Source organism: Solanum pennellii, chromosome 2 (assembly GCF_001406875.1).
Source record: "Solanum pennellii chromosome 2, SPENNV200".
NCBI classification, from domain to species: Eukaryota; Viridiplantae; Streptophyta; class Magnoliopsida; order Solanales; family Solanaceae; genus Solanum; species Solanum pennellii.
This window is the reverse complement of record NC_028638.1, coordinates 55,184,198-55,200,554: the sequence shown is the minus strand read 5'-3', so window position 1 is coordinate 55,200,554 and position 16,357 is coordinate 55,184,198. Positions and strand designations below refer to the sequence as shown.

General features: G+C 30.9%; 2 protein-coding genes, 1 long non-coding RNA gene and 1 other non-coding gene across 5 annotated transcripts; 2 read left to right on the top strand and 2 right to left on the bottom strand.

Moving 5' to 3' along the window:
* Window positions 1–281: 281 nt before the first annotated feature.
* On the bottom strand, window positions 282–2,622 carry LOC107009728. Its single transcript, XR_001455479.2, has 3 exons — window positions 2,492–2,622; window positions 2,231–2,362; window positions 282–554 (listed from the first exon to the last, which is right to left on the bottom strand). It is a non-coding gene; the product is annotated as an uncharacterized LOC107009728 (long non-coding RNA).
* LOC107009672 (protein LONGIFOLIA 1) lies at window positions 447–5,558 on the top strand. Its single transcript, XM_015209011.2, has 7 exons — window positions 447–583; window positions 695–905; window positions 1,979–2,025; window positions 2,113–3,284; window positions 3,417–3,939; window positions 4,020–4,170; window positions 4,600–5,558. Exons 2-7 carry the CDS (start codon window positions 752–754, stop codon window positions 5,376–5,378), a joined length of 2,826 nt encoding a protein of 941 aa, XP_015064497.1. The 5' UTR covers window positions 447–583; window positions 695–751; the 3' UTR covers window positions 5,379–5,558.
* Window positions 5,559–5,986: 428 nt separating this feature from the next.
* TRNAT-CGU lies at window positions 5,987–6,058 on the top strand. The gene has a single exon. It is a non-coding gene; the product is annotated as a tRNA-Thr (tRNA).
* Window positions 6,059–13,532: 7,474 nt separating this feature from the next.
* On the bottom strand, window positions 13,533–15,320 carry LOC107009706 (transcription factor TCP13). 2 transcript variants are annotated; one of them, XM_015209060.2, is made up of 3 exons: window positions 15,168–15,320; window positions 14,411–14,840; window positions 13,533–13,840 (listed from the first exon to the last, which is right to left on the bottom strand). In XM_015209060.2, the coding sequence occupies exons 2-3, from the start codon at window positions 14,778–14,780 to the stop codon at window positions 13,800–13,802; spliced, it is 411 nt and encodes a 136-aa protein (XP_015064546.1). In that variant the 5' UTR covers window positions 14,781–14,840; window positions 15,168–15,320; the 3' UTR covers window positions 13,533–13,799. The 2 variants fall into 2 exon arrangements, with proteins under 2 accessions (XP_015064546.1, XP_015064545.1); XM_015209059.2 differs by having other exon boundaries at window positions 13,533–14,840.
* Between the last annotated feature and the right edge of the window lie 1,037 nt (window positions 15,321–16,357).

Genomic DNA, 16,357 nt, shown 5'->3' with positions numbered 1-16,357 from the left:
GACTTGAAAAAGAGAGATCCATTCTACAGACTCCTTAACCCCCTCTACAGACCCACCTCTCTACTCATTATTATTTTGTCCACATGAAACTGTGTAGAAAATGACCCACCTCTCCCCCCACACTAGACAGACCGACCCACCTCTTCCATATCCACATAACCCTCTTTCTATGCTAATACATATTTATTTTTTATATCAATTTGATATTTACGTTAAATCAATAAATATACGTTTAGTGTAAACAGAATAATTAACTATCTCTCTGCCCGCCATCTTCTCTATCATTCTAAACCAGTTTTTTTATATATATATAATGCATATGCCACATTCATTGCTAATATTTCCACATTTCACACACATAAAAACTCTCTTTCTCTCTGTTCACAGAACATAACCTTTCTTAGGCAAGAAACATTCTTACCATTTTGCTGTATGAATAAAACATCTGTTCTTGGGTCTGGAGATTTCTGCTACTCTGCAGCTGCATATTATTCTCAATCTCGAAGCACCACATTTGTGCTAAGTTTACTCTGACTACGTTTTTCTGTCTCTACCTGCAAGAAGCTTCCTTTTTTATTCACTGGTAAGTCTAAGTTTCATATCTAAAAACAAATAATGAATGCAAATCAAGAAAATGAGTTGCTATTTATAGTTTTTTTTTCTTTTTTCAATATCCTCTGCTTGTTGTTCATAGGAAGTGCATAAGGCCATATGATTTCTGCCAATTTTGGACTTTGAGAAAGCAACAAAAATGTCAGCAAGAATGTTATCTTCTATAACAGAGGACAACAAGGATCTGCACAAGAAAATTGGATGCATGAATGGGTTATTCCAATTGTTTGATAGACATCATTTCCTCATTGGCAAACATCTTCATGGTCAAAATCACAAAAGGCTACTCACAGGTACTACTCTTTTCTGACCAAAAAAATGTATTTTTTTCCTATTCTGCAATCTTGCAAGTGAATAAATCAAATACCATAAAGCCTCTCAGTTCTGTCAATTTTGTTCTTTTCTCCCTCTAAACTCATTGTGCAGAACCTGTTTTTGTCGAACTAATTCTGTCACGACACCATTGGTAATCCGAAATCAAATTATTTTCTGTGACTAGGATGATTTTCTTGAGTAGTCATAGTTTATATTGTCATCGATCTATAGTCCTTGTGAAGTTTCTAAATACGAAATTTATTTTTTCAAAAATTAAATAATTTGTCCAATCCTATCATTTTCTTGGCACGAGGGAATAATATCTTTATTAGGAAAAAGTGGAAATACGTAATCAGGGTTAATTTGAGGACCTAGATTCAAGAAGAGATGAAAGGCAATCTATTATGCAAACTTGGCTTTATTTAGAAGTTTTTACAAAGTAAACCATCAAATTGTTTTCATTTTCAAGATTGTTATACATCACATTGGTTTAGGAAGGCTGGAAATGTAGGAACCTAATCAAGGAATCCGTTATGCAAACTTGGCGTTATTTAGAAGTTTCTAAATAAACTAAAGTTCAAAAACTCAAATTTTCAAGTCTTTAAAGAACCAGTGGAACAAATACTAAAAAAGAAATTTGCATATTCAAGTTTTAAAGAAGATCAAATAAACGCCACATTAAGATTCAGAATTGACTACTTAACCTAAGCAATTATCTTTAAAATGTGCTAATTACAATTATCAGCATTCTGGTTCTTTCTGCCTCTTGTATACTTTCATAAGCTAAAAAAACAATCTCGTGTTTACAAATCTAAATACAGATACACTACTTCCAGACTCAATTAAGTAGTGGAGCTTACAGAAACTTGGATTTTCTCCTGCTGAAACATAATGATGTACTTCCGCACTTCTACTAGCTTAAATATTCTAAACCACAAAAAATCTTCCGCACTCACATTGTTATCTTGATATAAATATTATAAGTCATGTAGTTAGTTCCTTTAGTTTAATTAAATTAGAAAATCTCACCACTGGTTCATGTGTCCTGAAGGTGTTACGGACAAGATGGAGACCAAATGTACAATGCAATTGGCTACGGTAAGATTTTGAACAATTTCATTCATCGAGATATCATTAAAACTAGCACACATGAAAAACTTACCAATATGTGATTGGCATTTGCAGGAAAAGACTCCAAGGGATGTAGCCAGGAACAAAGTAGAGTCATCCAAGGCTAACCCAAAAGTTGAACAAAGTAAAAAACCACAAGAAGAGCAACCTCTTTGCGGTCAAAGAAACTTACCAGAATCTCCTTCTAAAACCCTGTCATACAAGCAACCAAGTTCTCCATCTCATTCTGGACGGCAATCTCCTGACTTCCGGGATGTTGTCAAGGACTCGATGCACAGGGAAGCCCGTAGTTTATCTGTAAAAACTGTCACCAAAGTAGAAGGTAAAGTCCATGTTATGAAGCACATAGATTCTCCAAGGCCATTTCAGCAGCCAAACTGTGGGAAGCCATCTGATGGTACTAGGAATGTAACTGCTAAATTTCGTGAAGCACCTCGCAATTCAAAAGATGATCTAAAGCATGCACCAAGAGATCATCCACGTTTCTCATACGATGAAAGAGATTCGAGAGAAGCGATGCGTTCTTCAATAAGGCTTAAGGACCTTCCCAGACTTTCACTGGACAGTAGAGAACAGTCTTTCAGGAGCTCAGCCTCTGAATCCAGATCAAATTTTCTTTTAGGGGATCACAAAAGATCTTCCAGTGTTGTAGCAAAGCTTATGGGCTTGGAGGCTTTACCAAATTCCATTCCCTCAAATGAAGTCGATACAGTGATACCTAAGTCTTTCTCTACCAAAGATTCTGTTTCAGTATCAATAAAAACAGCTGAAAAGAGCAAGAATAATCAAGTCACGTGGTTCTCACAGATTAATGAAAAGGATTTCGGCTCCCCACGAATGAAATCTACCAATTCAATCATGAGAGCAGCATCAACTTCACGGCTTCCACTAGAACCTGCTCCCTGGAGGCAACCGGAGGCCAGCAGAACTTCCCTCAAGTCATCTGCAAGAAACACAGATGTGGAACTGTCAATTCAGAGTCCAAAGCTATCTTCCTCGGTGTATGGTGAAATGGAGAAAAGGATAACTGAACTTGAGTTCAGAAAGTCCGGAAAGGATCTCAGAGCTCTGAAGCAGATTCTTGAAGCAATGCAGAAGACAAGAGCAAGATTAGATGTCCAAACAGAAGAGCAGGCAGACTCTGATGCGAACTTGGAAATAGTGCAGAAAAGGCAGCAATGCAATCTGCTCTCTCCAACCATAAGGGGAACTCGCCCACCAAAAAGGTCAGAATCTTTCAATATAACTATGAAACAATCCAAACTAAGATATAACATTTGTATTGCATGTTCCCCTTTCTTAACTGCAAATGTCCCCAAATTTCAAGAACTCTTCACTAAAGACCTTGTATATAACAGAGAGGATACAGCTGACAAGAAAACTTGGAAAGATGTGACACCTAGAGCGAAAAATATCAGAGATTCTGGTTGGCTTCTTCCTTCACCAGACAGGAAGACCAAAGAAGGAACATCAAGGGCAGTGCAAAACCCAACATTACGCCAACAAAAGGAAGGAAGCTATCCTGCAATAGGAAGGAATTCTGGAACTGTAAGTCCAAGACCACTACAGAAGAAGAAGCAATCTTGTCCAACCACTACATCACCAGAATTCAGCAGGGTCAGACGGCAATCAATTAAGCAATCCAAAGAATCAGGCTCTTCAAAAAGGAGACTGCAAGCAAAGCCCAACAATCTGCTCCGAGTTGATGAGGAATTGAGTGAGATTAGCAGCAGCACAAGAAATTTCAGTGAGCAAAGTGATGCAGCTTCTTTACAATCAGAAAGCAACAACAGTTTGAGCTCACATGCAGAGGGAGAAGTCACAAGCAGAAATCACTCCGTTAGGGTTAATGCTAAAAGACTAGAGGATTCTAAAGACAAAGTGAGTGACTTATCTTCGTGTACATATCTATTTTATCCTACACATGGCCAATAACTGACTTTTAACTTTTCTTGATCCAGAGTGACATATTGAGGCTCAATGAAGACAGAACAATGGCTGAACTTGCAATTTCTACAATTGAACAGCCAAGTCCTGTCTCAGTGCTTGACGCCACATTCTATGAAGAAGATTCACCATCTCCTGTGAAGAAGAAAACAACTGCATTTAGAGGTATAGTTACCATTAGTTCTGTAAAACATTTATGTAAAACATCTGCTTTTGTTGCCAACTACAAACAATCATGACTTCCAGAAATAAACAAGAAGAAATGAATGGTAAGCACGTCGCCAAAGAGAAGGAAAATCCAACAAATTGCTTTGTTGAAAAATGACTGAATGTTCAACACAAGTAGTTCAGTTAGTTTAGCTAGTTTTAAGTGTTCAGAGAAAGCATGTTAGTATCTCTTATTTACTGTCATAACTTGGCTGAGGATTGAGTAGTGATTACATGAGATCTCAAGTTAGTACAAGCTCGTACGACCGAGTAATCTAGCTGTTTATTTTCCTTTCACTAACCAGAGCAGAATTATGTTACAATTGATTTTTGATGTACAAGCAAGATTTCCCTAATAATCTTTTTATGTCCTTTCCACCTGAACAGTTGAGGATGCTGCAGACGAGTTATGGTACCTAGAATACCAGGATCACTCACCTTACAGCAAGAGGATAGATCTTGGCACTGAGGCCACCACCCAGAAGAAATTAGAGCGCATTAAGGACCTGGTTAACCAACTCAGACTACTGGACTCCAGCTATGGAGCGAGTACAGACCAGTTTGGATCCTTGAGCCAGAATCATAATCCTGACCACAGATACATCACCAAAATACTACTGGCATCTGGCCTTCTCAAGGACGTGGACTCCGTCTCCATGGCCATTCAGCTTCATTCATCCGGCCATTTGATCGACCAGAAGTTGTTTCATATCCTGGAACAGACTGAGGAGCGCGCTATTCCAGCAACTGAACACAGCAAAACGAGTGCTCGGATGGAGTTTAATCAGAAAATGCACAGAAAGAACGTCTTTGACACAGTCGATGAGATACTTGCCCGCAAACTAGCATCAGAAAGCTGTTTAATGCAGGGACAAGATCATTTAAGTGCACAGCAGCTCCAGAAGGAACTGCAGTCAGACATAGACCTACTCAATGCTAAAAAGGTTGGCATGGATTCTGAAGAAGATGACTTGATAAGTATCCTAAATGCAGATTTAAGGCATCAGTCCGAAGATTGGACAAACGGTGACAGTGAAATTCCATCGTTGATTTTGGATGTGGAGCGCTTAATATATAAAGACCTGATTACAGAAATAATAAGTGATGAGGCCAGAGAGCAGCAGATAAGAACAAAAAGGCATTGTAGGCAACTATTTACCAACTAAATGATCAAGCTTCTGTGCTCTATTTCATGTACAAATCTAATGTTTCACTTTTTTACATATGAGATGCTAGCAAAAGTAAGATATAAACGTATCAAGGCAAATGTAAAGCAGAAAAATGATGCTGTTTTATTTGCATAAACAGAGATGCTTCTGTTCATATTTTAACCAAATTTCTGGGTGTCTATTGTCCATCATACTATAACTGAAGTTATTCCAATCCATAATTTTTTACATATAAGCTCTCTCGGCATCGCATTGTACAGCTGAATTCGATAATCAAATTCTAACAATGATCTATCTAGGGTTACGAATTTGGGAGATTACTGTAAATGCAATTTCACAAACTATCCAATATATATATACATATATTTGTCCTGCACTTCCATATGAGTATTTACATGTACTTTTCCAGATTTCATTCACAATATACTTTGTGTTTACACCAACTTGCCTTCACCTCGAACTTGTCCTAACGCCTTCCTTGATAGCCACACCACAGCTTCTGTTGAATCGAGAGACCGTCCAAAAGAGATGAATTTTATTATTTTCAGTATATAGAAAATTAAATAATTATCAATAAAAATGACTATGATATAGAACATGTAGAAGCTTCCGTAGCATAGTGGTAGTGCGTTCGCTTCGTAAGCGAAAGGTCGCGAGTTCGATCCTCGCCGGGAGCTTATTATTTTTGGGCTTCCTCTGGGCCGGGAACCTATTTAGATTTTAGGCCTTTGTCTTCAAAAAAGAAGGAAAAATTATTAAGGAAAAATTACATAAATTAATACATTTTAAAAAATAATTACTGATTTTAGCGATACTTTTTGTTTATTACCATTTATAGCAATGCTTTGTTAAATTTGTAATATGTATTAAAAGTGAATTATGTATGCAATATATATGAATTATAATTGTTTTTTGAAATATATTATGTTTGTTTGGTAAAAAAATTGTCACATTGTATTATAAGTGTATTAAAATGTGTGATAAATATATTATTCATTATTAAAATTTGTATTATATGTGAATAATAAATTGTTCTTTGTAATATGTATTAAACTTGTATTATAAATGAATTAAAAGTGATCAAGTGAGGTAAAAATATTATTGCTATAAATGGTAAATATTTTTTTTTATAGTATATTTATGTAAGTTTCCCAATTATTAAACTAAGACATTTTAAAAAATAATTACTAATTTTAGTGATACTTTTTATTTATTATCATTTATAGTAATTTTAGTGATACTTTTTATTTATTACCATTTATAGTAATATTGTGATAAATTTGTAATATGTATTAAAAGTGAATTATGTATGCAATATATTTGAATTTTTTTTTTGAAATATATTATGTATTATAAGTGTATTAAAATATGTGATAAATGTATTATCCATCATTAAAATTTGTATTATATTTGTAATATGTATTAAACTTGTATTATAAATGAATTAAAAGTGGTCAGGTGAAAAAATAGTTATTGCTATAAATGATAAATATTTTTTTATTATAATATATTTATTACGTAAGTGAACCTTTTCAATTGGGCCTTCATTTTCTCTTCTTAATTTCGGAGGGCTAAAGCCTACAGGAACTGGCTTTAAGCACAAGAATCATACAAGAAAATTGGGCATTTTCATCTTTCTCAAATACATGACTCATATTCTTCCTATTATATCTTTAATAGTGTAGTTAATTAATTTTGAAAATATCAACTTAGAAAAATTAATACATTGATTAATTACTCTCTTCATTCACTATTCTTAAAATTTAAAATAAACTCAAAAATTTAAATAGACATTCAAATGTATTTTAATTTTTGAAATCTAACATATTCATCATCTATTGAAAAGTTAATTTAAGAAAACATTAAATAAGAATAGAAAGATAAAATTACTTAATTTCTTAATGCAAATACAATCTAAAAATATGACCATATAAAAAAAACGAAGAAAAAAATAAACCAAAATTCATAAATTGGGCATTTTCAACTTAAAAGTTATTTGGAGATTCAATTATTTTACCTCGTTTTTTTTTGCCTCTTTCGATATTCCCGACTTAGCTTTATGTAAGAGAAGTCAATATCTCCGTTTGATATGGTCTTGACAAACTAAAAAAAAATGTGTTTATTAGTTTTGTTTGGGTTTAATCAAATTATAAAAGAACAAATAAACATCAAACTGGAAAAATGATTTTATATAAGCTGTATATTTAGCTGAAAATTGAATTACAACTCATAGTTTAGCTAGCTGAGGTTGATTTGCCTATTTGATCCAATTAGGCTAACATCGGAATGGTCGTAATCCACCACATTATTTTTAATTTGACTTATTTTAACATGTCTAAATATTTATAGTCCAACTTATTCATTTGACATTTATATATTTTCAGTTCGATTTTATTTCACTTCTCAAGTTATATGAATTTTAATCAACATTTTATATTATATATATTAATATGAAAAAGATTTCAACTTATAGTATTTTTCTTTTTGTATAATTTTAAAATATCAAAACTTCAAAATATCCATCTATATGTCTGACAAATTGGAACGGTGAAACTGGCATGAGAATACTTTAATTTCATATCCATAAATAATGTTTAATTATTTAGAAAAATATTTAATTTCTTGAAATAATTATGCCCTCATAAATCATGATCATATAAATGCAATTAAATATGACTATTTATATCATCAGTTAATTAATGCGGTTAATAACTTCAAATATAAACTAGTAGGCAGCACCTACAACTATTGTGCTAAATTCATCCATGGTAAAATATTCGCGTCGAGTGTTTATATCTATTTAATATATATATATAAAATTTATTTTATTTCACCTTAATAATTAACACGTGTTTTACTTTATTAAATCAATAAAATAAATTTTATATTAATTGAGTGTAGCCACCCGATGTGAATAAATTTTTCCAAATTACGTGTTTACAAAGGTTGAAGCAGCTGAGACAGTTTGGATCTTTTGTTTTTATCATTTTCTTGTTTCTTCTGGAATTGTTATATTCATAATCAAGGTTTAATTAAGTAATGTAAATTATCAGCGTGAAGATTTTTGCACATTATCAGATCATTCAAAATATATCTATAGTAAAGTTCTTTTTTAAAATGTGTGATTTTGTAATAAAGTAATTACTTTTTTTAAAAAAAAATATTGTAGTAAAGTGATTAAATACTATACATCAACCGATACATAAATTCTTAGACCACCAATATATATAACACAGACTATTAGAAATGTAGGGATGTATGCAGTATAAATGTATTCTTGAACAGTTACACACCTAAAGTATACGAGACTCTTATACTTCAGGGGAAGTAATAAGCTCCTCGTATATTTCATAGGTGTGAAAATATACAAAAAAAATTAAGTTCATATAGTTCTTATGAGCCAGAAGCCTAAAGAATAAAAGAAATATCAAAAATTCTAAAGGGGTATGTCAAAAAAAGATTTAATCATAAGGATAAAATTGTTATTGACGTAGCGATTTTGTTTTCACGTCGTTAAGTTAAAAGTTTAAAATCGCCGACCTACTAGCGATTTTGGCGAAACTTTTTTTTTTCAAAAAAAGTTGCTGCATGGGCCGCGTTTTTGGCGATTTTTTTTTATAAAACCAAAATCGCTGAGACTGTAGCGTTTTTATTGAAATCTCTTTTTTTTTTGTCTAGGCAGCGATTTAAGTGGAAAACTTTTTTTTTTAAGAAAATCGCTCCCAAGTCAACGATTTATGTGGATTTTTTTAAAAAAATCTTGGCAGCTATTTTAGTTAACTAATTTTTATTTAAATATTGCTGCCAATTTTTTTTAAAAAAATTCTTATTCAAGGTTGGTGTTTAAAAAATAATTTTACAATTTTTTTTTAAAAAAATTGGCTCTATTTAAATTTTTTTATTATAAAAGAAATCACAAAAATTGCTGTCAAGAAAAAAATTTCACTAAAATGCTGTTTTTTAATATATATATGCTGCAATTGCTGTGATTTTTAAAAAATGTTTTTTTTTAAAAAAAGGATCATTTAGTGAAATCTTTACTAAAAATTGTAATATGATTTTTATTTTGATCAAAGTTAAAAAAGAAAAATCACCAATATTTAATACTACTTTTTTTTAAAAAAAAAATTGACAATGATATTGTTAAAAAGAAAAAATTACTAGAATTGATTTTTTTAATTAAAAAGAAACAACCTTTTTTCATAAAAACACTGATTTTAATTATTTTCAAAAAAATTCCCAACATTGAATAATTTTTTCAAAAATAATTTGCAGCTATATTTAAAAAACGGAAAAGGGCCTAAAATATCCTCAAAGTATTGAAAATGGTACAAAATTACCCTCCATCCACCTATTGGCTCCAAAATACCCTTTCCACCCACCTATTGGGTCCAAAATACCCTTGTCATCCACCTTTCGTTCAAAATTTACCACTTATTTAACGGTTTTATATTTAAACTATTTAAATATTTTTTAAAATAGGTGGTGCTCAACTATTTGTAATAATTTAACTTATTAGTATAATTTATATATCAATCCATTACCACCCATTACTAATTAAATTCCTCTTACTAAACCTGTCACATTATTAATGCAAGCTACTGCCAATTGAGTGCTTTTAAAAATTATAGAAGTAAATTATCATACATTCAAGTGGCTAAATAAAAATCACCGATAAACTTAAAAGTTTGACTATGTTCATCTTAATTATTCTTACCTCTCAATTATGTGATGTTACTTCATAGGTAATTTTTTTTCAAAATAATATTTTAAAGGTTTTAAAACAAATCATAAATATTTATAAAATTATATTTAAAAAAGTGCATGAATTAATTCGGGATGTATTACTTGTTTACCTTTAATCATAAATTTCTAATTCAATTTTGAAAGAAAGTGTCCTCCTAAATAAGCGGCTCAACCTAAATTTGATTGGGGTTTCGATTCGGACTCGAATAATTTTGGATGTCATTTTCAAGAATCTATAATTTCATCGTGCTTTGGTAGTGTTTATGACGATTTTGATATTATAATTGGATCATTAATTGAGTGAGGTTTAGTTAGTAATGAGTGGGTAGTGGGTTGGTTTGTAAATTATATTAATAAATTAAAATTATAATCAATAGTTGAACGCAAAGTATTTTAAAAAATATTTAAAGAGTTTAATTTTAAAACAATTAAAAAAGTGGTCAATTTTGAACCCAAAGGTGGATGACAAGGGTATTTTGGAGCCAATAGGTGGATGGAGGATAATTTTGTACCATTTTCAATACATCAAAGATATTTTAGGCCCTATTCCGTTTAAAAAAAAGGAGTTTACTTTAATAGCTGCGGAGGCAATGATCTTTTTTTTTTAAAAAAAAAATAAAAAATATATTTCCACACAAATCGCAATTGAGGCAGCGATTTTCTTTTATAAAAAAAAAAGAGAAAAAATATGAACAAAATCACTGGTAGGTCAGCGATTTCGAAACTTAACGGCGTGAAAACAAAATCGCTGCGTTAGTAGCGAATTTGCCTTTTTGATTAAAAAAATTGATATACCCCCTTTGAAATTTTTAATATTTTTTTTACTTTATAGGCTTCGGACTTTAGTTCTTATGCCTTATCCCAAAATTATACTCCCTTTCTCCCTATTTAGTTGTCCACTTTAGAAGTGACACACATATTAAGACACCAATATTATTATATATTAGTTACAATTTTCCCTTAACTTAAAAGATTATGCAACTCCCCAAGTATAATAAATGTATTTTCTGGTTCCAAAAAGCATACATTACAACTCAGTAGTACTAGAAATTTTCTAAAATTAAATAAGGGCATATTAGGAAAAAAATTATTGTCCTTTCTAGATTTGTTAAAATGGACAAGTAAATAGGAACAGATATAAAAGGAAATATGGACAAGTAAATAGGGACAAAGGGAGTACAAAAAATATGAATGATGTCATTTTTTTTTTGTCCAATTTTAAAAATTAAGACCATTTAATTCCTATTTTATTACGTACTACAATTCATTTTCAAAATATTAAATTTCTTATATTTATGAAATAACACATAAAAATGGATGGATGAAGTATATATTTAGCATTAATCACCCCTTATAGGGTAAATAATAATCAATAAGATAGAGACGATAGTATTTTTATTACTCCTAGCTAGCATCAACTAACGCTGGATCATAGACTAGTGCTAGTAATAAATTTCGATGTTTTTAATTTGTTAACAATATTACTGTTGTATTAGTATTATTACAGTTGAAAAGAGAGCTAGGGTTAGGTAGCTAAAGGATAAATAAAGTACTAGTTCAGTAATAGGTACATTATTATCGTAAAAAGATGCTATGTAAGTCCTATACATATATTTTTTTTAATAAATTTATTTAAATCTCAACATTTAAAATATCACATAAATTGAGACAAATCTCAACATCCTATACATGCATACATCTATATTAGAAGCAACAGCCAAAATAAGAAAAAAGACGATATGTGATACTGTATATATGACATTTAAGCAGACATAATTTCTAAAGAGAAAATAAAAAAAAATTGTGATTGTTTTATATATAAGTCTAGAATAAAATATAAAATTATTTTATTCTATGTTTGATTGAATCTTTGTTTTAATATAACTAACTTGGAATCTCTTTTCCCAAAACCAAGACTATCTAATCCCGAGATAAAACAATCAAAATACAAAGATATTCTTTTCCCAACTAAAAATAAAAGTGTATTTAAAATTTTCGGATATAAAATAAAATAAAATAAACCTATTAAATAATCTTGTTATCATATAGTCTCGTATATAATTCATACATTATAATCCAATGCATTAAACTTGTTTGAAACTAAACCAAGTGAACCACATACGAATATAATGTAACGAATGAGACTATACCTTTTTTAACTATAGATCTCAAATTAAATTATGGATATGAAAAAATCCCTTTTCCAAACTCGGAATAAGGTCCTACGCAGCATATATAATTCTAAAATACTCAGACTCGATATTGATATTGAACATCCGATGAGATATAAATGAAAAAATTGAGTCAATTGAAAGGTGACTAAACCCTAAAAGAAAATTGGATTTGTTAACATTATATGGAGAAGCAAATATGCAACTGGGGACCTACCTATATGAAAGCAATGCATGCATGTGGTCCTTTTTTTCTTTTCTTTTGTTACGTACACAGATAAAAATAAAAGATGGAAAAAGCTTCCAAAACCCTAATTATCTTTTTGTACCACACTTCTTCAGTCATCTCTTCATCTTCTTTAGTCATATCCTTTTCATGAATTATTAACAGGACCACAAAACTATCTTTTCATTTCACTCCATTTTAAGCTTACAACATGTATATTTTTTGTTGGATCCCAAGGAAAAATAACATATACTAGTAGTAGTATTTATTTATATACTTCAAATCTCAATCTATCATCTGTCTCTTTCCAACTTAACGAACACCCTTCCATTTTGTACTAAATCTACTCTTATCCCTATATATCTTTACCTTCTCTTCACCAACAACAACTACTCTATACCATATCTGGGGTTTGGGGTACGAGGGTCAAACTGACTAATTTTTGCGGTGAGTTTAAACATATAATAATCTTCAAAGTTTATTATTTAATATGATGAAATTTTGCATAATACATATATCGAAAGCATAAATTATAACAGTTAACAATCTAAATTCTAAATGTAGAAGATGTTTATACAATTGAAGAATATATGTTCAAGATAAACTCATTTTAAAATAACAGTACATTTTAGCCAGATTGGTATAGAGAATTATCAATTATGCAGCAAGTTAACTTCAGCTGATTGAAAAGAAAAAAATTTAGCAGGGGGTTTCAACAATTTATACTTAGACATAAAAAAAATTTTCTTCTTACTAATATACAACATACATTTTTCACGGAGGAGATTCAATTGAACCCTTTCATTATTTTTAGCTCTATCACTGGTCAACTTAACCTCACAAATAAAAAAATTATTTAAGTTGTCAGTGCACAAAACATAAACTCATCTAAAAGATCAAAATGCCGAAATTTTTAAAAAAGAAGAATCCATGACTAGCTTAGGGCTCCTTGCTAGGGTTACGCATTTAGAAAATGTTGCATTAAACCATAACTAATTAACTGCTTCATTGTGATGCCAAAAATATATATATTGTCTCTTAATAACCGTACGTACAACTTTATATAGCATAATACATTTTGAAATTGGAGTACATTGAAGCATCCCAAACAATCCAATCACGAGTCTTATAGCTATAGGAATAATTATGACCAAAAGAACATACAATTGTTGTTATATATATATACTAGTATATATTATGCTAGTATCAAATTATTCAGTACTCACCGGGGAACATACAGTTGATAACTTGCTCTGATCTTGAAAGTTGAATAGCTTAATGAAACATCCGATCAACCAATAATATGTCGATCTGCTCTGTTATCATGTTGAAATTATATGACCAATACGTACTTTTGTGTAAAAACTTAAGTTGTTATAAAGAGCAGAGAGGAAGTAAATGATCTTAATTGGAAGGCTCCGTGTCATCACAATTTTGAGAAGGTAGAAAATGGAAAGGTCTTATAGATTGGTTTGTGGAGTCAATAGAATGTCTAAAGGAATTAGTACTAGTTGACATGGGATTTTCTGAACCGGAATTGTTACTCAACATTTGGAAGTTGATTTCTTTGGGATCAAATTCCGATGACGACGATGCTCCAACATTAATATTATTATGTTGATGGAAAAATTGAGGCAATCCTGGTGGATAAACAACAGGTTGATGATGTGAAGTTAATGGCATACTAGACATTAAATTGAAGTTTTGATGATGATCATGTTGATGAGATAATGAATTTTCTGAATGAGCTAAGGATAAATTTGAAGGATCCCATTTAAAAAAATTGGGATTGTAGCCCAAAGCATTGTTATTAGGTGGTTCCAATGGAATATTATTATCCCAATTAATTCGACCTTCTTTATTAGTAGTAATTTGATGAGAGTTACCTAACATAGGATAAAGATTAGGGTTCAAACTTCCAGGAGGAATTTGCAAGGGAGGCAATTCATCGATTTCATTTTTAGCTGCATCAAGCAACCAATCAACAACTTTACTTGGTTGATTAAGCCCTAATCTGTCTTGAAGATCATATAATTGAATAGCAGTAGGAACTGAGAGCCTTACACGACGATCTCTTAGCCCTCTTACAGTACAAACTTTACTGTGCCTGTCTTTTCCTCCAAATGCTCTCGAAACACGAACTATTCTTGGATCCTTTAACCTTGTCCATGATGTTGTTGAATTAGACGTTGTACATGCCTTACTCTTATTTCCATCATCATTCACAACGTTCCCCTTATCTTCTCTTGTAATCATCGCATAATTCACCCAAAATACACCTTTTCACTCACACTAAACTGCCTTCTTCCCCGATTTCTGTTTCATACCAAAAAAAAACAAACAATTTAGTATACACAAGAATTAAGACTTGTAATCTCAAATAAGTTGGGATCGACGATTATTGAGTATCAAGTAAAACTTGCGATGTTGATACTCATTAAAAGAAAATTAAGGCAGTATACATATCCATGAGAAAATGGAAATCATGAAATTTTTGCTAGTGTTAGAAAGACTTAGATAAGATAATACTTTCTTTGTATAAATTTGGTTCTAATTAGGAAAGTGAAAAAAAAAATGAAGGTAGTTAAAAGCATGAAAACCCTAGAATTTAGTAGTAGTATATAGCAGAGTAAACGGACTTACCCGATTCAGCAAACAGTTGCAAAGAAGAAATTCTCTTTGATTTCAGAGAAGAAACAATATATGGAAATTTTGATTTTTTAGCAAGAGAGAAGATGCTGGACTCCAACCGACCATTTACATATTAGAAAGCAATGGACCACAGCTTGCCACGTACAATTTAGGCATATCTAATACATACATTTCATTTTATATGTCAAGATTCGGATTTTAACAGTTTATCTTAGACCGTAAATTTTTTATAGATCATATAAATATTTTGAATTATTTATTATTGTGACTCATAGTATTTTTTACGTAGTTTACAAATTCATAAGTTTCATTTAAAAAAAATTGAAAATTCTATGTGCAAATTTCTGATCAAACTTAAACTCTTTGACTCTCAAAACATAAAAGGTGTCATATAAATTGGGACAAAGAGAATACAATCATTATGTCCTATGCTTAAATATTCTGATTTTAACTTATACGAAGTTTAAATTGAATTTTATGTAACAAAAATAAATTGAATGGGGGAAAGTGTTATTTTTTGTGCCCGTCAATTTTCTTATCAAATGCTCATCACGCATGCTAATCTATCATGGTTAATTCTTTGACAATATTTTTCCAAAAATAGGAAGTAAGTTTAATTAGCAGTTAGAAACAATTCCTTAATTAGTAAAAGGAATTTTTATTCTGAATTAAATTTTATCTTTTGACAATAGAATAAAAAAAATGTTGGGGACCATTTATTCACGTAGAGAGAAAAGTTGGGGTCGATGCTTTATCGACAACAACAAAAGGTTGAATTCGTATATATCACATGGGTCGACTGAAGCACGCCTTGCCATTGTCATTAATTAAATGTCTCACCAATATCTATCACTAACTCTAAATAATTTGTTTCTATATTAAGTATCTCAATTCTATTATTTTTCAAAGTTACATATAATTATCTTTTAAAATATTTTCATGGTTAGGTTTATATTTGTCAAGCTTTTTAATAAGACATGGATAAACGATATTATTGTTTTATTTCTCATGTATTTCTTTTTAATTTATTGTATAAAATAATACACAATTGTCTATGATTAAATATACCTTATGTTTCACTTAACTTCAAAAACTAGCTCGATTGGAGGAGGCATATCCAAGGAGTCCAAAGATCTTATCCCTCACGTGGGATATCATCTTCAGAGTGCGGAGTTAAAAGG

Excerpts from the sequence above, each read along its gene's own strand:
- LOC107009672 (XM_015209011.2), top strand. The coding sequence starts at position 752 with ATGTCAGCAAGAATGTTATCTTCTATAACAGAGGACAACAAGGATCTG. Across the intron at positions 2,026-2,112 it reads GTACAATGCAATTGGCTACG|GAAAAGACTCCAAGGGATGT; the intron begins GTAAGATTTTGA and ends TGGCATTTGCAG. Across the intron at positions 3,940-4,019 it reads TAGAGGATTCTAAAGACAAA|AGTGACATATTGAGGCTCAA; the intron begins GTGAGTGACTTA and ends TTCTTGATCCAG.
- LOC107009706 (XM_015209059.2), bottom strand. The coding sequence starts at position 14,780 with ATGATTACAAGAGAAGATAAGGGGAACGTTGTGAATGATGATGGAAAT.